This window comes from Colias eurytheme, chromosome 10 (assembly GCF_061535395.1).
Source record: "Colias eurytheme isolate Ceu_HAF_F1 chromosome 10, ilColEury1 Martin Lab GWU primary, whole genome shotgun sequence".
Classification (NCBI taxonomy): Eukaryota; Metazoa; Arthropoda; class Insecta; order Lepidoptera; family Pieridae; genus Colias; species Colias eurytheme.
The window spans coordinates 2,564,391-2,588,792 of record NC_142989.1 but is presented as its reverse complement, the minus strand read 5'-3'; the positions used below and the strand labels follow the sequence as shown (position 1 = coordinate 2,588,792).

The 24,402-nt window shown below is 31.3% G+C and overlaps 3 protein-coding genes across 3 annotated transcripts in view; 2 read left to right on the top strand and 1 right to left on the bottom strand.

Annotated features, from left to right (window-relative positions):
* Positions 1–4,739, top strand: part of pHCl-1 (pH-sensitive chloride channel 1) — a 41,243-nt gene extending 36,504 nt beyond the window's left edge. Inside the window, exons 13-17 of the mRNA XM_090106169.1 lie at positions 265–479; positions 1,412–1,462; positions 2,258–2,320; positions 2,649–2,759; positions 2,987–4,739. Of these exons, the coding sequence (XP_089962295.1) occupies positions 265–479; positions 1,412–1,462; positions 2,258–2,320; positions 2,649–2,759; positions 2,987–3,133 (587 nt within the window). The 3' untranslated portion in view covers positions 3,134–4,739. The remainder of the gene's footprint in view (positions 1–264; positions 480–1,411; positions 1,463–2,257; positions 2,321–2,648; positions 2,760–2,986) is intronic.
* Positions 4,740–13,856: 9,117 nt separating this feature from the next.
* Positions 13,857–15,993, top strand: LOC149905052 (ELMO domain-containing protein 2). The gene is made up of 2 exons (XM_090106681.1): positions 13,857–14,617; positions 14,703–15,993. Exons 1-2 carry the CDS (start codon positions 14,099–14,101, stop codon positions 15,123–15,125), a joined length of 942 nt encoding a protein of 313 aa, XP_089962807.1. The 5' UTR covers positions 13,857–14,098; the 3' UTR covers positions 15,126–15,993.
* Positions 15,994–18,182: 2,189 nt separating this feature from the next.
* LOC149905051 (protein disulfide-isomerase A5) lies at positions 18,183–23,477 on the bottom strand. The gene is made up of 6 exons (XM_090106606.1): positions 23,112–23,477; positions 22,456–22,641; positions 21,577–21,715; positions 20,950–21,111; positions 19,033–19,158; positions 18,183–18,876 (listed from the first exon to the last, which is right to left on the bottom strand). Exons 1-6 carry the CDS (start codon positions 23,242–23,244, stop codon positions 18,675–18,677), a joined length of 948 nt encoding a protein of 315 aa, XP_089962732.1. The 5' UTR covers positions 23,245–23,477; the 3' UTR covers positions 18,183–18,674.
* Positions 23,478–24,402: the final 925 nt, after the last annotated feature.

Below are 24,402 nucleotides of genomic sequence, written 5' to 3'. Positions count from 1 at the left end.
TATCTACACTTCAAGACCTTCCAATTAATTAGTAGCTAAAAGGTTTGGCTTAATTAGAAATGTACTTAGATAAACTTTAAATTTTGCATGATTTATTAAAAATTTAAAGTGCTTGAGCACCACACAATTATTTTCTTATCTCGAGTGCAACATGTAATTCATTCGCCTGTAAAACGCAGAGCGCTATGCTATTTATTCGTAGGTTAGTGATGTTACACCATCAATCGGAGACTTATTAAAATTTATGTATATGGAAACCTCTAGGTGTAACAACCATGTTGAATTTCTTCACAACATCCAACGGCTTCCGCTCCACATTGCCCGTGGTGTCAAATTTAACGGCCATGAACGTGTGGGACGGCGTCTGCATGTGCTTCATCTACGCATCTCTACTGGAGTTCGTGTGTGTCAACTACGTTGGCAGAAAGCGGCCTCTTCACAACGTTGTCTACAGACCAGGAGAAAATCCTGTCACACAGGTGAATATACGTGTTTTACGCAAAGCTGCTTTTTCTGTAATTAATCCCGCGATTGGTGTATTCTGGCAACTCATTGTAGTGTTAAATTTGCACTCGACGAATAGTGATACAATAGGCACCACGTTGAAGCGACTTATAAAATAAAACTGAAGACAGTTAATTTTATATAACTTTTTTTACTATATTTTCATATTTTTTTGCTTAATCCTACAAATTAATAGATTTTGAGAATTTTAACTAAATATTTTGAACAATTATATAAACATTTAATAGAAATTATAATAGTCGCAAAACTAGTTTTAATAAAAATAAATAAACTGCAGTGCACTAAATACTTCGCTATACCTCACAATTCATACGCAAAGGATTTAAAAACTTAAAAAAATTCAAACTAGTTAGTAACTTGAATAGCTACGAAATATAATAATATTTTAATATTTTTTTCCTTCGTGGATGATTTGCATTTCTTTCTATAATCTTTGCAATGTTTTCTTTTTTAACTAATCCACAATTCAGCATGGTTAATTGTGATATTGGTTTTTACGCATGTTGTTTTTATTTTATTTAAATCTGCATGCCATCAATTTTTGTTTTTATTTCTAAACGCAATTCGTAAAAAGAATAAACATAAAAATACATATGGATTTAAAGACTATTTTGTGTGGCCGCAGCAAAATTTTTTCATCGGAAATTTTACATTACTTTTACTCAGATCACATTGTAGGAAAAATAAAACATTGCAAAGATTATATTCGATGTCGTGAATACTGAACTTGTGATATATACGCGTAGTGATAAATTTTATTTGTGAATCAGTGTGCTCTTGTGAATAATGTTTGTTTGGCCACAACAATCTAGTCTTACATTCACGTTTGCACATCGTTAGACCATCTGCCACGAGTGAACAATCTGTCTGTATAATGTGTTCGCAGCGTCTACCCGCCGTTCTGAGCAGAATTGGCATTATACTGGCCAGTCCTTTGGTAAGAATTATCGCCATTCTCATTGGCACGATCCAAACACTGTTATATTTCTTGTTCTATAAAACACTGTCCTACTTTTTTAGTTGATTGAATTCTTATGGATTTAACGAGCTTACTTCATTAGATAGGAATGTTCTGTACATAAAATACATACCTACTCTGAAATCGAATACCGCTCCATTAACAGAGAAGGTTGGTTAGGCTTGAATGTGGGCTTGAACATTGTCGATGCTCTCACCTCGTGGTTAATATGTACTAGGAAACTTTGTCACATTGCAAGCACTTAACTAATAAAGTAGGACTAGGGCTCGTATTATTGGATGTATGAATGTAACTTAAAAAAGTATTAAGAGAAAATATAACAGGATAGTCTCTCATACCACCATCACACAAATTAACCATAGTCGCATGAGTAGTTTATGTAATTTGTAGTTATATTTCCTAGTTATGTAGTTCCCTGGTAAATAAAATGACTAAAAATAAATAAAAACAATAGGAAATATAAATAGGTTACTTCACAGAATTGGCAATACATATTAATGTACTGTAGCTAGTAAAAACTAGTTTTATTTTTCAGCTTACATAGAATGTATAGTGAACGAAATTCACGTAATATTTTGCATGTAAAATTTGGCAACGTGACAAAATTTCATAACCAATCAACCATTTTAATAAAAATATTGCTAATATCGAAGAAAATGCTTCGTTAAAAACATCGAGAAGTTTTGCAGCTTTTGCAATTCACTTATAATGAGCTTGCTTTGTCATAATAAATCTTAATATTCATCTATATAGGAGGCGATGGCATTCCTCCATTGGGCCAAATCTGAAACCCCCCAACCGGGATCAAGCGGTGCTGTAAGTGATGTCACTGAAACATCAAAAAAACCATTCGCCAACCTCCATTTCATCTTAGACCTGATATCACAAAACTAACGCATACTTTTGTTTTAATGCCTCTTCGGATTGCTACAGCCTGTAAGTAGCCTATCATTTAATTTATGTAGAGTATAATTTACATGTATTAGCTATATCGACAAGTTAAGCTTTACTTTTCACTCGTCACGGTCCTGTGGACTCACATAACTCAGCACCTCGATTATCCAAAGCATTCAGTAAATGCTATTAGACAGTAGGTGATGTGTTAGAATTCCAAGGGGTGTTTTAATAATTGTTAATTGTATAGGGTGATAAAAAGCGTGAATCAACTGGTGCAGCTGATTTAGTGACATGTACGACATGCACCGGGGCCCCCGGCTCTTGTACACACACGACCAATAACGGGGGCGTCACTGAGGTAAAAATACTTTATATATGCTTCAAGTCACCTCAAAGCTTCTTATGCTTACAAGATTTATTTTAATTATCAGTAAAGAACTTTAAAAATGGGGAGCTTTAAGGATATTTTGAAGGCTAATAATCATAATATATGAATAATATTGAATATTTAATATACTTTTAAGGTGCAATCTATTGATAATTTTATTTGCTGCCATCATTCATTTACGAAATAATATTTTTCAGCAATGTTTCGTCCAGGTCCGTAAAAAGGAGCCCCCTCACCCCATCCGAGTGGCGAAGACCATCGACGTCATAGCACGCATCACCTTTCCGACTGCCTACGCCGTGTTTCTCATATTTTTCTTCATCCATTACAAAGCCTTTTCTTAATGCTGCCTTAAATCCCTCGCTACAAGATGCTTTGTACAAATAGACCTTAAAAGCGTCTTAATATTTTTCTAAATCCCCATTTATCACCGCTATTTGTACTTTTAAAGAAATCACAATTTATAATAAGATATTTTTGATGAAGATAAGCGAGCACTTACGTATATGAAGTGTGTTTAAGTGACGAACAATTATGTTAGTTGGATTAAGTTACAATCAGAAGAATCATTCGCTTACTGTTAAAGTATATTTGTGATAGAAAATAAGAGGCGTAATTGGAGTTTATACAGGTTTTGAAATAGGTTCCATTACTTAAACAAAGGTCGATTATTAATTTAATGTGTATTTAAGGTAACGATAGGATAACGAGGGATCAATGTAATAACAATGTAAAAAATGATCTCGGATGCGAGATGTTCAAATGGTTATGTCGTCCTTGTAGTAAAGAAATCTATTTCAAAACTAAATTCAGTCCAAAGAAGTATTAATAATAAACAGATTAAATTACTAGCATATAAGAGACTATAATAATTTTATAATTATAGATTAAGAGATCACCGTTAGTTGTAGTTGTCATGCATGATACACATACATTGTGATATTACGTATTCATAATGACTAAAATACGATCGCTTTATGAAATCACGTTGGTACAATTACAATTATTATTTATAAACACCCTGTTTGTACTGTAAAGTCGATTTGTAATCCATTAGTTTTAGATATGGAACGCTCAAATTGTTATTACGTGTAAAGTTTACGCTTTAAATTATTTTGCATTCAAATTCAAGTCTTAATATTATGTAAATGGATAAACCATGAACATGCCTTCTAATGTAATTAGAATCATTTTGTTTTGCTAATCCTTACTCTTATATCTTAAAATTATTAAGAAATAAGTAACTACATAAGTAGGTAAACATGTTTGATCGCAGTCGTATGTTATTGTTACTATTTCTATTCAAATATGTTTAACAATTCCTACAATATTATACAATATATTTTATGTTCTACGTGTATATTTATTTTATGTAATATGTTTTATATATAATACCTATAAAATCAAAATTATTATGTCGTTTCAAAAAACGTTTACCCTTGAGCAAAATATAAGCGTAACTATAGAGTAACGATAGATATATTCTAAATTCTTCGAATGTATAAATATATATTATATACATATTTAATTCTCGTTCCCTCATAACGTCCAATACTTTAATATCTAAATGTTATTAATTTATAAAAAGCAGTCAATCTTTTGTAGATTTTTTTATACATGTTTAGCCAGCCAGACAGACAGCCTGCGCACCTTATATTCTAATAATTCCTGACATTTGTTTGATAATGTTAAAAATTATAAGCTATATGTAAATTGTATAAAGATGATGTTTACGCTATATATATACGCCGCTTTTATATTATATGTACCTAATATTTGTTATTGTACTTGTAGTAAAATTATATAAACACGGTTAGAACATCAATTCCCATCCTAGCGCACACTGCTATAATTAAAGACAACGTAGCGTTGATCATTTCATTTTAAAAAGGAAAATCCGAATTCTGATTAGAGTCACATTATGAGATATTTTAAATCCGTCCAACAACCTTTCATTCGCTATTGCACGCCTCATAAGCGAAGCGTTGAGGTGGGTACTACTGTCACTTCGCGCAAAACATCTGATTTTTCAAACTTAAAATGTTTTTAAATTTATTGGTTATTGACGGTATAATCTCAGACGATCAAATAAAATAATTATTATGTTATAAAATAATACTTAACTCACTAATCAATGAAAATGTGACAAAAATATAAGAACCCCTCAATTTCTACTAACTCCGAAAAATAAGACTTTATTAATAATTATATTATGTGTTTAATTCCTAACTTAGTTTAAACTCGGGTGCTTCTTTACGGCCTTTAAAATTTTACAAGAATAGGATATCACATTACACAATTATTGTGAACTTCATTCACACTGTAAGAAAAAGTTTCAAACGTACAAAAATGGTAATCCTTATTAAATTATTTTTGTTCGCTTTTCCATAAACGTACCTATAAATAATATGCTTGTTTATATTGCCCCTGATTTAACCAATAATATTTCTCGTTCGTTGTAGAAGCACCATACAGCACGTAGGCACCTATACTCGATTTTGCTTAAAATTTATGCGGACCAAAGAGTCAACGGTTTAAGATATAAATATTTGGATAAATCTAAAGTAATTTATATAGTTTAATCTTATCTATGTAATAAGAACACGTTTTGGCTGTGCTTTAAAACATAATTTATAATATTATTATATCTATTAATATGAGCCAAAGTTTTTCTGTACCCTGTCAATTGCTGTCGCAATTTGAATTACTTATAATATTGAATTGGTACTTATATAGTAATAGTAAGGTATGTCGTAGGCAAATTGTATAATTTCTTCGTTTCCAAATGGCTTCGTTGGCTTACAAACGCTCGGCGTTTTGTAAACCGAGAACCGAGAATTGGGTAAGGTTCGGTGTTATTTTAAAACTGGTACACATAAACAGGAGCCCCACTTCTGAGAGCACTATCTTCTCGCAACCGGTGGAAAAGTAAATGCTATATAGGTAAAAGATATATTTGAATGTAAAATGCTGAGCGTTTGTAAAGGTGAATTTAGGTATTAACAATTTGCCTGCTACAGATATAAATTTAAGTGCGGCGGTTGCCTTTATACATTTTTTTATTTGAAATTGGACATAATATTACAATCTAATGAAGATTAAAAAAAATGCAGTAAATCTAAGATTGGACGCTAACAACAAAATTGAACTAACTATTGTACGTCGACAAACGTATGCATACAAATATATCTAATATTATTAATTAAAATAATTCGCTAATTTGTACCTACCATTTATTTAGTGAAGATACACAAAAAGCGATGCTTTATTTTATTTTTAGCAGTCGATACCTATCTCGATAATATTAGCAAAACCGCTGCTTAAAAAGATAATATCTATAACCAAATACTTAATTATGTACATTGGGAATGTATACGTAAACTTTATCATATACATATATAAGTACCAAACTTATCTGTTATAAAATATATATTTGAAACAATAGGTTGCAGACAGCATTCCTATTTCCTACATAAAAAATACAATTTGATTGGCATATTTTACTAATATTAAATTGATAGATAAAATTACATATCATTCGCTTTATAAGACCGATAATAAATTATTAAGTACCTTTTATATGTATGAAAATTATATAAACAATATGCTTACTTATAAATATTTTTTTTTTCTATAAAAAAATCTATAGTTAAATAATCATTTTATTTTTATAATGTATCTACTTATATTCTAACTAATAGATAATGAATAATTATTATATTTGACAATTGTTTAAGTTTGACCTTTAAAAATTTAAATTCTAATGCAAGTTAAAGTGTTGATGTTAAACATCTGGAAAAATTTAGTACAACACCAACGAAAATTGTTTGTTTACCTTAAGAATTTTAAGCAACATACCATTTATAGATATTTATAAAGAAATTAGATGTTAAAGCATGTCTGCTTTCTATATTTTAGGAGATGAATAGGTATCTATTCTAGCATTGCTTTAAATAATCATAAGACGGATATTTTTTGTTATTCATAAAAAAAACTTGACAGAACGAATAAATTGGCTCATCCAAATTCGTTCCTATTCATATTTTCTTAATACCCTAATTTTTAATAAAATTACAGATTGAGTACCTTACCTTATTTGTATTCGTTCATAGATTTAAAAAATATATTCATGCCTTTGTGCTTTACTAGGCTAATTTCACGAATACTGCGCATGCAATATGTCAAATCGATATAAGTATATAAATTTAAGATAAAAAAAATTAAATTGAACAAACAGAAATGACAATTATTATCAATATTACACATTACAGATGCATCGTATCACATGCAAAAATTGTATGGCACCAATACATATACCTACTTATATTTAAGGGTACCTAATTAAGTACATATTATATCAGTATTCTCTGACCTCACTAAATTTTCTGAATGCTAACACCAAATACTAGGTACTGTGTTATTTAAAAATATGTAGGTATATGTATTGTATGTAACTACTGCACTAGGGCTAGCTTCGATTCAATTTACCTACACGCTTTAACTTAGCCTTCATAGATTAGTTCGAATTTCAAATACATACTAGTTACAAACCGTCTCAAATTCATATTTAAATGATTTTGGAACATTATATTAAATAATAGATATGTTATTTTTTAAGGAAATAAATAGATCTTCTCATTTATTTTATAGGCTGTCCTATTGGAATTGATTTACCACATTTGCGATTATTCTAATTCCAGCTTTGATTCGGGTGCAAAATAATGTATGTAGGTCTAGGTAGTAATAAACATACCTAGTTAACTTTTAGAATTTTTAGGTTCTAATGTTGTTCATTATACTTAATTATGATGATTATTCAGGATCACAAAAGACATTAGTGAGATAAATATGAAAGCTTACGTAGTTTAAGTAAAAGTTCTACACACTTTTCGTCTGTGCTGTGCACGTGTATGGATTTTTTTATTATAGTGAATTATTAATGGTAGGCATTTTAATTAAACCCATATTATAAAGGTTTTTTATTGAAATTGTTTTATTTATGATTATGAAAGTGATACAAATATTTCTTGAGAAATGTAAAATAACATATTCACGAATTGTTGAGCTAATTGACTTAAATAGTGTCCACCTGCCAACCTACAAAATTTTTTGCTTGTATGAACATAATACCTGTTTGTTATTTAATTTAATCAAGTAGTGCCATACACTTATATAGACAAATATCTGTGCGCCACACTTTTAAATATTTTATATTTAATATTTATTCACTTATTATTGTGAAGTTGTGAAAGTTTGTGTTAATTATTGTCAAGTTTACGTATGTTGTATATAAAGTACGCAAAATGCGCACGTCAAATTGTATATGTATTGTTGCAGTGTAAATAATTTTACTGTAAAGGTTATCAATTTCATTAAATAAAACACAAGTTCGAAATAAAGGCTGTCTTTAAAATTTGGTTGAAATATTATTTAAAATTAATTACCCTTTCCATAAAATATGGACATTCATGAAAATTTAACGCGAAAAGACGTCAATCCTATCCTATTCTATCCTACTAATATTATAAATTATGCGAAAGCACAGAATACATAATATGTAGTAGCTAAACGCTACAGAACGGTCTTGGCCTCCCGCCAAAATTAAACACTTACCTCACCCCGCACGATCAGGCTAAAAATGGTCCACATTTTTCTACAGGGACGATACGTAACGAAGATTGACAACATTAATCAAATTATTGACTTAAAGCAGTTTTATTATTTTGGATTTGTGAGTATCGTTTTTTTAGAAAATGGTTAGATATTGTGCTGTTTACGGATGTTTTTCATGAGAAAACGAAAACGATAATTTTGTATGGAGTGTCCGGGGTGTGACGAAAGTTTGTGATGATGGATGTATGTGTATATGTATGTATGTTTGATTGTACGATTAGGTACATTGAAATTTAGCACACATATAGAGGGTAACTTGGATTGGAGCGCGTATGCTCGGCACACACGCTCTTTTTTTAACGTTGGGAAATGCATTTACGCATCCCCTCGGTAGTTTCACTATTCACGATGTTTGCTTGACTTACCTACCTATATCATTAATTATTAATTGATCTTTATTTACAGCGTTACATTAAAGCGCTATAGCTAGGTGTCATCTATTGGATAGGTGGATCGCATTGTTGTACCCACATTGTATAATGTTATACCTGATTTATAAAGCGACATGTTTAATCACATCTCCCCTGATATCTCGATAATCGATAACTCATAGAGATTTGCCACCACGAGCCGATCACTGAACTCTTTGATAGGCTTAAAATATAAACCAAGTCATGAGAATATGTTTATTATACCTAGCGGGGCTACTCGAGCTAGTCTGTAAAAAAAATTGGCAATGCTTTGCTAGACAAATAGAACTCAATACAACTATTTTGACTATGGGGCCCAGTCAGTATTGCGCTTAGAATAAAATTAAAATAACTAGCGACCCGCCCCGGCTTCGCACGGGTGCAATGCTGATACTAAATACACTACAGAAAAACTGTGAACGTTGTCTAAAAAACATAGCGGCCCGGCCGGCCGGTACCGCCGCAAATGCTACGTCCCGCAATTTTTAAATCTGTAATATCTTCGAAAATATTCATTTAAATCATACGGTGTAAAGGGCCATATAGATCTATATTAAATGAACAATGTATTCAAGGTATTTAATTGGTTAAGAATTAATGCTGTATTGGTGAAAATCGCTTCGAAAATTAGCTATTATTTGTCGTAAAAAGTAAATGACAAAAAAATGTTATTGTGGATTATCCATAAGAGATATACCATCGCGGACTTTTCTGTAGACCTTTTCAATGTATATAATACTTAGTACATTATTTTGATAAAACTCGTAGGGTTTAGCCTGCGTTTGCAATATAAGCGGAAAAAATGTAATTTTTTACGACATCACATTAGAAACCTCAAAAATAACAGTACTTCTCCACTATTTAATGGATGTTATTATACATATAAACCTTCCTCTTGAATCACTCTATCTATTAAAAAAACCGCATCAAAATCCGTTGCGTAGTTTCAAAGATTTAAGCGTACAAAGGGACATAGGGACATAGGGACAGGGAAAGCGACTTTGTTTTATACTATGTAGTGATAAGCTAAAAGCCTAGTAAGTATTACGCTTAGAATAAAATAAAAATAATTAAAATAAGAAGCCTTCCTCCTTCCTTCGTCTAAATAATCTCTCGATTTATGTATTAATTCCAAGGCATGTTAATAATTGTGATTGGATTTAATACGGGTAGAAAATGCACATCATTCTAACGGTTGTACCTACTACCAACTTTACCAATGTACTAATACTGTATGGAGGGTAGACGGTAGACCGACGGTAGAAGTAAGGACGACCACCTCTGATCTCAGTGTATTGAAAAGTGTTCGTTGATAGGGAGCGCTACAGTAGCATTATTTATTTGTAAATATCAAATAAAAAATAGTATTGAAGAATTAGGTACCGAAAAAAAAATTGAAGTTGAAAAGTAAATTCTCATTTAAATTTTTCAACTCAGGATACTTCACTCTGTTTAGGCCTGTTTAGGCCATGTTTAGGCCAAGGCTTAGGGCCAAGGCATTAGCTACTATTATGTATTCTGTGGCCAAGGTTAGGCGAAGTTCTGAATGATATTATTCCTACTTTCTACACTAGCGCTATTTCGTTGACAGTACGAACAATAATAATTTGCTTTTTTTAGAAAAAGCAAATTATTATTGTTCGTACATACTTAGGTACCTATGTGTTACAAGTGGTCACATTTTCGACTAATCCTCCATACAAGACAGTCCTGCTTACTCGTGTCCTTACTTCTACCCACCTTCTGGCTTCTACCAATGCTTCTACCCTCCTCTTCCAATTAGTGTGCTAGACAAAGAATAGATAAGTATATATGTACTAGATGTATACGTAGGTATAGGCATTAGGGATAGAATAACCGAGATATAAGATTTTTTATGATATTAAGTGATAAAGGGTCTGATGAGTCGGTACTGTGGTCGGTACAATATTTTAAAATTTTAACCAATAGTCATAATATTATATTACACTGGTCAACAATGATTTTGTTACCCTGGATGTGAAAGTGTTTTCAAATAATTGAATGCATATAAAATATAAATCTATTAATTGTTTTGGTAGATTGGCTCTAGTTTTTTTTTAATCCTAATTTTCTTATTAGACCATAAAACGCACCATGAAATAGAAGGTACCTATATTTATTTAATATCATTTATTTATCACAAAGTTTTACTAATTGTTTTGTTTTAGTTTTTAATTAATTTAAATGGTTATAAAAATACAGAAAAATCATTAAAACTTATGAAATAGTACAAGGAAATAGATTTTATAGGCTGCCCTTCTATAGTTAATTTGGGGACAATAGTATCTTAAGGACCAACAGTAACCTATATAGTTATATACTTTTATTCCATAATAATTAGTTCCTTTTCGATGCGTTCTTCCTGTTTCTCACAGAAATGTCCAAGATTTACTGGAAATCTATCTAGGAGACTGTGGGGAAAGTGTAGCTTTATGCTCGTATTTGCTCATAGAATATTGAAGTTATTTATTTATTTATTTAACAATTTTATGTACCATTACAAATTTTACAATCATATAATATTTACAAAAAAAAAGGAAACATTCACAGCACATAAGGCAGTTATTTTAACAACTTTTACGCAATTTCTTTATGGGTCATTTTCAAAATATTTGTACGTCACGAAATTGTCAGTAAATTGTTTCGTTAGGAAATGTCAGGAAGTTGTAAAAGTAAGGCTGTATTCAGAATAAGGTAATATTACATATAAAAAAGTAAGAAGTCACTAGTTAAAAAAAATATATATTTTTAGTTACAAAATAATCAACAAACAATCAATTTTTATAATTCTCTGTTTGCTTTTCCTTTTCTTTTCTTCTATCATTAGCTTTTTTCCATTTTTGTCTTCGAGCTTCTTTTTCACTGTCATTAAGATCTGATATTTTTCTTTGTCTTTGTTTCACTTTCTCGAGGTGTTTTTTCCTTTTCTTTTCATATTTTTCAGGGTTTTGCTTTTTTAGTTTTTCAATGTATTTTTTTGCCGTTCGGCACCGGTTAGCGGCATTCTGAAACTAAAAAAAGCTGTTGGATATATGTATTTTGAATAAAAATAAAAACAAAAGTAAGCATCACTCGTGTGGGTGGAAAAGCGATCAACACTAAATGCAATAAGGCAAGCGTTATCCCATCAGAAACCACTTGTAAAATTGGAGGCCAAGACTCACTGATCCGCTTTCACTATAAAAAAGTTATCAGATCCCAGGAAAAGTCAAGTCCCTAAGCCCGACTTTACTAACCCTACATCATGGTTTAAAAAAGTATGGCCTGTAGTTACAAAAAAATAATCTTGAGAGATTTATTGTTTTTCTCCTTTATTTTTATTCGTTACATTAATTTAACACACATTTTAATATCTTATTTTCATACTTTACACATGAGACCACAGCTTTACCGTCTACAATTTACTGACGTCAGTAAATGTCAAGAAATTGTTCGTCAGTAACATGTAAAAAATAACCTAAGAAATACTTTTACACAAAACATAATCACATTTACCATTAGATTGAAAGTGTAATCTATTACTCTAGTCATAATTTAAGTATATTACAATTGCGGTAGGTGAATTCTTCAAAATGTACTTACTTTTGTTGAGAATACGTCGTTAGGAAATTGTAACTAAATTTTTTGCACAGCACACTACTGGACTTCTTCCATGTCTGGACGACGAACAAAATGGCGACGCGTTAATGTGACCTTACTTTTCGTGACATGACCAGTATTGCCAATGATTAGAGTTAGATTCCTCTTCTTTGTGATACAAGAAGTTGGTTAATTATGTCAATAAATCAGTGTCACGAAATTGTAACGATTGATAGGGACATTTTTATAATATGTAATTCTTCGTTTATTTAAGGTAATTTAAATAGTTTAATCTATCAGATATACACTTCAAACATTGCTTTTTAATTATGATACAAAAAAAATAGGAAGTTTCATACAAAAATTCTGATAAAAATATTGGTTTTCATTGTCGTCCACATAGGGGACAATAAAAAAATGTATGGAGCTTTTTTTGTTACTTTATTTTCACATTAAATTTATGTAAGAATTTGAATCGCAATTCATTGCTTTTTATCAGAAATGATATGCAGTATGCTTAAGTTTAGTCTGTAAAACGTTAACAATGATTTATTTCAGTCGTAACCATATTTTTTTCGAAGATTTTTTAGGGGGACAAACATTTTTTAGTAATGTACAATTATTTTGAAAACGACTCTTATAAATTGGTGCTTTAAATTTAGCTTAAATTTCCAATACCTACTATACCTCTCCATAATTTACATTCAGCATCAGTTATTAATTTTGTTAAATTTTCATAATTTTTAATTATTTTCGACTCGTCTGTCCTGTAGGGCCATCGATATTCTTCCTATACTTCTAGCTAAATTCTCATATTTATTAATTATTCCCTATGAATTTGCTTTTTCTAATCCCATTAATAAAAACCACAAGGGAATTTGGTGTACCTAGTATCCACTTTTCTGACCAAGTGCTACTCAGTTGCTTCAACTCAATACAAACCGTACATTGTTATTCATAAAAATTATTTTTTAAAGAAAATAATTATTATTCTGATATTCTACATTCAGTTTTATAGAAATGGGTTATGTCTGAGCGAAGAAATGTGCAGAAAACGTAATTCACCAAAAAAATAAACACTTGTTAGTAACCCGTATTCTGAAGAGCCGTAGGAGAATTAAATATATGAAAATCTAAATTAATAAAAAACTAGAGCCAATTAAATAATTTTAATGATTACATTCGCAAACTGGGTACTTGAAATATATAAATCTGTAGAAATATCCAGGGCAACAACAAAAAATTGTTTTTTTGTTGAGCTGTGTTAAAAAAGCTATGCTCCGTTATAAAATTTTGAAGCTATCCACCCTGACGAGACCCTGACAATGACATTGACCAGTGACCACTAGAGATTGACAGCCAATGTCATGAAAAAAAGATTAAATTCATAATTCAACGAAACTTGCACCAGTGATACATACAACCATTCTTATTTTATTGATGATTTAGTTTATAATTCAAAGTACTTCTTGTGGTGATAACAGATAAAAAAGATTGATATGAACGAGGCTTAAATTCCAGATTTCCTTTACCCATAATTGTGTACTTTTTGTTTGGCAAGTTGTTGCTAAGGTAATGTTTGAGAATTCGGAAGAAATGATATTTCTTCAGAAAATATAAATTAAAATGGTGTTTTTCAACCTTTGGACTGTATTGCATTGGTATTTAAGACCTTTCATAAAGTGGTTTCTTCGGAAAACAACACGACTCTGCGAGTTACAAAGAATCTGTTACGGTGATAAACTTGGAGCGCAAAGAACTTGCAATGTAGAAAAGTCATTAATGCTCTCACGCACCAGAGATATTAAAGAGGTCATCGCTTTTTTAGATGCTGTAGTCATTGAACGCAGATTTATTCCTATTAATTTTGACAATATATTAAATCCATCAATATCTATAATCATCCGTACGAAACAAATAAACACAAAATTACATCCTACCTTTAGTCCGACATTTAGATACTGTTTACAACAAATATGGTGCTACAGACAATTATTAGATGAAGTGGAAGACCTTAGGTGTACTCAATATGATAGCAAAAATTTACAACATGAGGAAAAATTGTTGACGCTATGGAAATTGTTGCAACCCAATGAGTTATTAGAAGACAGAGTGACCAAACAGTGGCAGAATATAGGTTTTCAGGTTTGTAGAACATTTACAATGATTATAGATTTGTGTTTTATTATAATTTTTGCTAACCTCAATTTTTTTGTATTATTTTTAACAGGGAGATGACCCTAAAACCGATTTTCGAGGAATGGGCCTGTTGGGTTTGGAAAACTTGTTGTTTTTTGCTTCAGAATATCCACAGGTGTCAAGCCATGTATTGAGCCACTCACATCATCCTAAGTATGGATATACTTATGCAATCGTTGGAATTAATTTAACATCAATGGCATACTACCTTCTGAAAGATGGATCAGCAAAGACATACATGTTTAATGCTAAGCAATATATACCTAATATAGATTTATTCCATAGATTTTATTGCTACCTATTTTATGAATTTGATAAAATGTGGATAGAATCTAAACCAGAAAACATAATGGAATTTTCTATGATATTCAAGAAATTTGAGAATTCAATTCGATCTCAACTAGCTGATCCAGCTTCTGTATTTAGAATAAAGATAGAAGTTGATACTATATAGTTGAAATCTGTTTTCATTGACTAACTTAAATTTACAATTGTTGTTCATAACATTTTTTTGTTTTATCTAAAACCATTTAGACTAATTTATTTTCTTTCTTAAAATAAAACAACTTAAGTATGAGTTTGGAATAGAAAGTATGTTTTGCTAATTAATCAAACAGTATTTTTTGCTTATAATAATGACAATGAATATATTTTTTATGAAATAGAAAATGTAGGAAGTTTTTAAAGCTCAAGCTTGATACATTTTTTATAGAAATATATAAAACTAGCCTTTTGTTAATTGACAATACCTACTAAAAATAAAAATTATCTCAGTTTACTAGAACAAAATAATTTGGCAGTAAATTTGCCTTTATTAAATTAATATAGTACCTAGTCAAAACTATTTATTTAGTTAAATTTTTATACATTCTCAAGATGGGTAAAAGAATGTTATCTTTATTAAATAAATTAATCAATAACAAAAAACAAATAAAGCATACCAGTAAAATAATTTACCCCATGCAATGAAAAAGCACACAAAAGTAGTAATTAATAGTTTTTTATATTAAAATTACATCACATATTTTAGCAATACAACACATTATTTTTATATTAAGTAGCTATATGTGTATTTTTGTAATAGGATTATTGTCTTTAGATAATAATTAATTGAATAACTTATTAAACAAAATACTGAGATGTGGCATTATACATGCTTACTAGTTAGTTAAGTTTTATGTCTTAAATACACCATGACATTACTTACTTCTGTTTAGATTTTAAATTTACATTAGACTTATAAAGAGTAGTTTTTTCATCTATACTATCATGTATAGTTTGTAGATCACTTGCAATATGAGTCTTGTAGTATGTAATGCTATAATATACAGGGTGTCCCAAAAAGAAGTGATGAACGAAAGCTGGGAGGTAGAAGACCAAGAGGGCTATCCGAATCACCCCCATGTGTGTTATGCGATTTTTCGTATTTTCGGAGTTATTACATTTTTTTCAATTTTTCATCTATCGCCGAGTACGATGAGATTTTTATTTATGGTAACGTGAATTATTGCGCTAGATGCTTGATTTTTTTTGTGTGCTAAGCTGAAAGATAGGCCAATTCAGTATGGTAACATTTACTATCGTTAGATCTTCGAATGGAATAAAAAAAAGAATTAAATGACAAGAAAGATAAAATTACCCAGTATGTTCATAATTTCAAGGGCCCATAAAAAAATAAAATCACATAAAAAAGGTTTTCCATTTGGCTTTTAAAAACTTGCTCTATCGATCAGGTAGCTACCCTAAAAATTTCATTTTATTATTCTGAAGGCTTCAATCGAAAAATTGAAATCTAAATGTGGTAAGTGCAAAATTTTTATTAACATGATGATCATTAAAACCAATAAATAGGTGTTTAATTACCAGAATTTTTTTAAATAGCCCCGCTGTTGCTCAGTGCAAGTGCGACATCACCGTAAAAAGTTGTCTTTTAAATGTCTGAATGCTTTTTTATCATTTTTAATGGTTTCTTCTGCTACTATGAATTTCCGGGTTATTTCGTCCAAATTGGGGCATTCTCTCAAGTAGCCGAAGTCTTTTTAGTATCCCCATTGAAACAAATCAATGGGGTTTAGGTCGAGGGACCGTGGAGGCCAGGCTTTAAAGCAGGCGTCACCGGCGCATGCGCAGGCTGCAACGACCAATCCATCTTTCAGGGTATTTTTGCCCTTTAGCCTGGCCTCCACGGTCTCCGGACATAAACCCTATTGAATTTTTTCCGTGGGGATACTACAAAGACGAGAGACTGCCACAATTTGGACGAAATAACCCGGAAATTCATAGTAGCAGAAGAAACCATTAAAAATGATAAAAGAGCATTCAGACATTAAAAAGACAACTTTTTACGGTGATGTCGCACTTGCATTGAGCAACAGCGGGGCTATTTAAAAAAATTCTGGTAATTAAACACCTATTTATTGGTTTTAATGATCATCATGTTAATAAAAATTTTGCACTTACCACATTTAGATTTCAATTTTTCGATTGAAGCCTTCAGAATAATAAAATGAAATTTTTAGGGTAGCTACCTGATCGATAGAGCAAGTTTTTAAAAGTCAAATGGAAAACCTTTTTTATGTGATTTTATTTTTTTATGGGCCCTTGAAGTTATGAACATACTGGGTAATTTTATCTTTCTTGGCATTTAATTCTTTTTTTTATTCCATTCGAAGATCTAACGATAGTAAATGTTACCATACTGAATTGGCCTATCTTTCAGCTTAGCACACAAAAAAAAATCAAGCATCTAGCGCAATAATTCACGTCACCATAAATAAAAATCTCATCGTACTCGGCGATAGATGAAAAATTGAAAAAAATGTAATAACTCCGAAAATACGAAAAATCGCATAACACACATGGGGGTGATTCAGATAGCCCTCTAAGTCCTCTACCTCCCAGCTTCAGTATATCACTACTTTTTGGGACACCCTGTATAAAATCTACTTATATAATATTATATATGTACCATGTTGTGTGTTCACTTATGCATTTTATCGAGCTTCTGTATGTACTGTTATAAGTAATACATATAACAAAAATAAATAATTTTAAACTATACATGTTGTATTATTCACATAAGCGAATTCCATTTATATTGAAAAACCCTAAAGCTGAAGAATTTATGCTAATTTCAGGAAATAAATACTTAATTATTTTTGTTAATTTATTGATGATGACTATTTGTATACATATAATAATTATAATGTTACATCATGCTACGGCCAAAAGAAGCAGATCATCAAACATTAAAGAATATGGGAGAACCTTTTGAAACAATAAATAATGAACATGATACTTAGTTACTTAGTAATTTATTTTTGTTTTCTTTATACATGTCTTAACTATAATATTTAATCAATCAATATATGAAATTGAGTATTTCATTTTATAATTCTTAGATGGTTTAGATATTTATGATAGGTACCAAAACAAATAATTATTGAGATGATATCAGTGTATCATCAAATTAAATAAAAAAAGGAATAGGTTTTAAGAAATTAAAGTACTCTTATTAATTAAAAGTGCCAATATATTATACCAAAAGAACTATAAAAATATAAATATTATGTAGTACATAGTGTTTGTACAGTGATTAGGATATTAATTATTAATTAGAGGAAGGCAAAAGTTGGTAATCATGAAAATTATGTATTTAGACACCTTTCTTTAGTATATAGTATTATATTTTAGAGAGACTAGGCCATGATTCATTGTTATTATATATTTTGTTCATGAAAAATATAATTTTATAATAGAGATCATAGTACTTATGATCAAAGAAGTTACTATATTATTATAAATTTGTTTCCATTTTTTGTATTCCTCTAAAAAAATCAAACTTTCTCATTAAAAAAAGTATAAATAATTAAAATTTGTAGTCCATAACTATTTACATTGGAATGAACAATAATGGACGGACTTTCTCAAAGATATATAGTTTAAGCTTAGAAAAATTTATATTATTACATTAAGTATTGTGTTTTGTACTTTAATTTGATGTTTACTTCTTCTTCTTGTCTTTTTTCACTTCTTTGGTAGGTTTTGGTTTCCTTGCTTTCATCAAGGCTATAAGTGCTGTTATTGCTACCAACCCAAATCCAGCTACTCCTATTTGCCAAATCCAAGGATGTTTCGCTAATATTTCAAGTCCAAGTTTAATTGAAAACTTAAGCATTTCCACACACCAATCAACTACATCATCACTGTAAAAGAAAGTGCTAAATTTCAAGTCTGAATGTGGGAGTCAAGGAATCTTCGGCATGAAGTAGCCAAAACACATCTTTGCATGCCAACTACACAGCTATTTAAAAAAACAAATATAGTAAATACTAAATATGTATAAAATTAAAAATACTTACAATGGCGATGATAAAAGTGGTACTGTCTCTGCTTTCACATTTTTGTACCAGTCTTGAGCAAATGTTACGAAAGATTTAATATCATTTTTAGGTAGATCATATCTGTACACTTTGCCTAAACGGAAGCTAAAATATAAATGAATTATTGTTACTTTATTGGAAAATCTATTAGAGATATATAATCAGGGTGGGTAATTGTGAACAGAGGTGACTGTAATAGTCCGGGATCCATCGCCCATTTTTGCAAGTGATTACTATCAAGCTAATTTTTCGTGAGTAGCTTTATTTTGATGAGATGCCCAATAATTTCATGTACGAAACTCTCGATTGTGGTAGCTACCAGAGGAAACAAGGATAAAATATTTTGATTTGATGGTTCTCAAAAATTAATTACTAACTGAATGTTTTTTTTTTTGTTTTATCTCAAGATAATTATCTAAATTATTCGAAAAAATAGTTGTCCTACAAAATCTATGGTTTGATCAAAGAGTCCCCCATTCCAATGTGTATCGATAACAAAGTCATCATAAATGATTACTAACCAGCTGATTTTTTTATTTTCACTTATTTAATACTTATACAGGGTGTCTCATAAGTACCCAACGATTTCATGATGCAAAAAATTTAACTTTTTATTGGTTTTAAAATATAATATTGACAAATTTAATAGAAAACAAAAGGAATTTTTATTTTTTGAAGCTTACATCGTTGAGATGGCGTCCATTACGATGCCGACATTCTTCGAGTCTTTGGTGAAAGTTTCTGAAAACTTTCTGAAGAAGAGGTCTATCTACGGACGCAATTTTTTCTCCGATGTTGGTCTTCAAGTCGTTCAAAGTTTGCGAAGAATTTTCATACACATTTGACTTAAGATACCCCCATAAAAAAATCGGGTAGCGTCAAATCCGGGCTTCTGGGGAGCCATTCAATGTCACCCCTTCTTGAAATGACTTTTTCGGGAAACAATTGGTGTAGGGCTTCAGTTGAGTGGTTAGTTGTATAGGATTTGGCTCCATCCTGTTGGAACCATGTCCTGACATTATAATGCTCACATTCTTGAAGCTCTGGCTCGAAAAAGTTGCGTAGCATGGCCACCTAATGCTTATTTGAGGTTGACGTCGCACCGAACTTGCCACCAACTCAATGTTTTCATCCGTTCTTACACTTCTTGGGCGCCCAGATTTCTTGCTTCCTGTTGTGTTTCCGGTAGTGTTGAAACTCCGGATCCATGAGAGTATGGTAGAGTTGCTGGGCGTTTCATCAATATGCCTCAATCGATAATTGAGACGATACAGGCGCCGTCGATTTATTGTTTTGAAAATAGGCGCGAACGCAAAAACCGCGTTGCTCTCCCGTGAACGACATGGCGGCAACTAAAAATCCTTGGAACGCGCTAGCTAATGCCGCACTCACCGCTCCCATCAGTTGCGCCGGCTAGTCTAGACACGCTTTTGAAATCGTTGGGTACTTATGAGACACCCTGTATAATTCAACAGACATATTGTCCTACAAATTGCGTAATAAATATTTGAGAACCGTCAAATCAAAAATTTTTATCCTTGTTACCTCTGTAAGCTACCACAATCGAGAGTTTCGTACATGAAATTATTGGGCATCTCATCAAAATAAAGCTACTCACGAAAAATTAGCTTGATAGTAATCACTTGCAAAAATGGGCGATGTATCCCGGACTATAAACAGCTAACAAGAATTTATTCTATAATCATTCGGGTGGATTTCCAAATGTTTCAAAAATCGGATTTATAGAATTAAACATTATAACATATTATACAGTTGTAAAAGAACATTAATTTAGAATAGGACGTATTAAAAGTGTAAGGGTAGTGGTTTCCAATCACCCCTGTTCACAATTACCCAGACTGACTCTTCTTAAAAAGTGGTGTATTTATTACTTACAAAAGGAATGCTGGTAATTTCTGAACTTTAAAACGTTTAGCTGTGAGAGCACCAGCCAAATTTGCGTCAACCCTTGCGACATTAACCCTGCCGCGTAGTGTTGCGCCCACACCCTCCCAAACTGCGTGTAGCCTTTGGCATTCAACACATGATGCGCCATAACTGTAAGATTTAATAGCATATTTATTTGTTTTAAAATATTGTTAATATTTTTGGCAATATATTTATTTTATGTTAAATTTCCTATTAATAATATCTAACAAGATAAAACTTAACAATAAATAAAATTTACTTCTTGAAATAACATTATTTGTGATCCTGATCTCATTTTATGCATATCTTTGAACTAGCTGCTCCGCGCGGTTTCACCCCCGTGGCTCCTCTCCTGTTGGTTGTAGCGTGATGGTATATAGCCTATAGGGCTATAGCCTTCCTCGATAAATGAGCTATCTAACACGGAAAGAATTTTTCAAATCGGACCAGTAGTAAACAAACTCTTCAGCTTTATAATATTAGTATAGATATGATTTTGTTCATACAAATATAAGATGCCGTAACATTAACATTAAACATTTACATTATTAATTATGAAAGATTTAAGTAAAAATAACTTTGTCATTTACTCACAACATAACAAACCAGTCCCCTGTTGTGGCCCCAGTAGCGGCCTGCGTCATGTGTTCAAATATTTTATCTGATAACTCTTTAACTGATGGAGACTGGTTCTTTTCCAAATAACCATATACTTCGCCCTCATCAGCCGCACCTGGAATATTATGTTAAAACTATAAAACCTAGGTTACTATAAATCTATAACACACCATTTTATTTGATATTTTTAATTTTGTATTTAATTTATTGTCATGTACAATGTATGACGAGTACAATATCGGGGCCTTCAAGCATAGAGTGAACAGGTAACTTCTACAGAAGCGCGTACCATCTTATACCACATCTCAGCTTAACATCGGGCGAGATTGTGATCAAGTGCTTCCATATTCACAATAAAAAAATATATTGTAATTATAATATTTGTTCTTTAAATTCACTATTTAGCATTGCATATGATAATTTTCAAATAAAATAACATAAGAAATATCATAGAAATATAAATAATGTCCAATAAATGTTCCAGAGGTGGCACGAACACCCTGTGATAGTAAGTGCCTAACAAAATTAAAAATGTATGCGTATACACACGTAAGAAGTGAAACTTCTTTATGACCTTAAAAATGTCATGCGTACGGCGTAACGCAAAAATGTCACGCGTACGGCGCAACGCAAAAATGTCACGCGTACGGCGTAACGCAAAAATGTTACACTAAATTTTTGTCCAACCCCGATAAAGAAGTTTCACTTCAAAAAATCTATAACACTTGTGGTTACGATCAAAGATAGCATGTAACTCACAACATGAAATGTCATATGTAGAAGAAGTCATCCCCTGTCTTTATTAAGAAAGAACAATACAAAGCATAACCTGTAACATTTAAAGTAGTGTATTACCATCATAAAGCAAAGGTACTCCATGTCTGAAAAATACAAGTGCAGGTTCCTTAGTGGGACTGTATAGTCTAGCTAGATGACTATTCACAACCTTCACAGAAGGTGCATTTAATTCTTTTTCAAAGTCTTCCTGTAAAATGTCTATTACTTTTTCTAGTTTGTCACATTCCTTACAATTTGGTTTATCTGAAAACAAATGTATACTTTAGTTATTGGGTTCTTAACTTAATATAGCTAAATTTTTGTCTGTAGGTACTATTACTGATATAGAAAGCTCTATAAAATTTATTTAGATATTCCATCACCTGTTACATACATTAGGTAACAGTTAGAGTATTAGATCAAGAATTCACATTATCATAGAAAGGTGTAGCAATTGCAGTGTGAGCAGTGACATGCATGCGTTCGTGGAATGAACCTTTGAGGTGTAAGAGGCAACTTTTATTACTTTGTGGGCTAAATTTTTGTAACTCTATTACCCTAGGAGCTAGGGCATCCTGGATATCATTGCATCTCATAGTAAAAGGATTCTTGAATGTGAAAATATCACATCACATTCAAGAAAACTATCCACATTGAGCTTATTGACTATGACACTTTTTAAGAGCTTTATTTATTTAACATTATGCCGTATCAAAAAGAAAAATAATACTTACGAAACAATACTATAAGTTTTTCTTGCTCTTTTATAAGCTGTAATAAATCATCATCGCTTACACTTTGTAGGTTTTGACTGCTAATAATATTAATGTTAAAGAAAAAGGTCAATATGAACAGTTTTAGCAACATTTCAAAAAGTTATAAAGTATTCCTGATGGAGTAAAACTTAGGAACCGGCTTTGACTATGAAGAGACGTTAAATCAATTCCTTCCTTACGGCAGCTTTAATTATTCTGAAATATAACATTCCGCAAACTATAATTTAATCTTAAAGACTAAACCCAATAAAATCGTGAAAGAACAAAATAATTATCATGGAAATCGCGTTGCTGACCGCTTACTTGGTAATGACAAATGACAATGTCAGTAACAGTACCAAACTACCAAACCGCAAACGTCAAAAGTCAAAACTCAACATAAAAAAGATAGTGTTGGCCGTAGAGGGCAGGGAGAATGAACGTGTTGGCATTTGACAACAGGTGAAGATTTGGAAAGAAATGCAATTTATTTGGAACTCTGGAATGATACAAACACAGGATACAAAAATGTCCAAAAGTATTTAATTAATTATCAATAAACGAAACTACATTCAAATTAAACGAACTAAAACAAATTGAAATGAGATCTCACTGAAAGAACCAGTGGAAGTTGAGATCGTAGTATTATTATTTATTATACCAAGATTATACCACGCAATGGCACCCAATTAAAAAAAATCACACCCTTGCGAATCGAACTTGCAACACATAATAAAGGGAATGGATCCGGTTATATGCTCCAAATAGAGCAATATACTTAAGTGTGGCTATGGCTTTGTATGGGGGAGGTTTTGGGGTAAATTATAAGATTGAGATAATTTGAGATAAATTGAGATATTTATTATTAATTCACTATAATGAGATGAGATGATGTAGCTCCGCCCGGTACGGAATCCGATCACCGATGGCGAACTGACTTATTGTGTGGTAAAATAATAATTAATATACATTATAATAGAATATGCAACATCGATGCATTGCATTCCGGGAACATGTATTGTCTGTACGATTAGGTAATCGTACTGGCTTCGTGCAATATACTTAAGTGTGGCTATGTCTGCACTGCATAACATATTTCACGTGTTTTACACGTCGTGCAGAAGATCCATCCATTACACATCACATGTCACCAAGAAGCATAGAAACTGAAAGTTTCCAGTCGATAGCTAACCACAAAAAAAAATTACGACTCCACTCGACGTCCTATAAACTATAAAGTAGTAAGTACCGTTCATCTCTGCGGTTCATG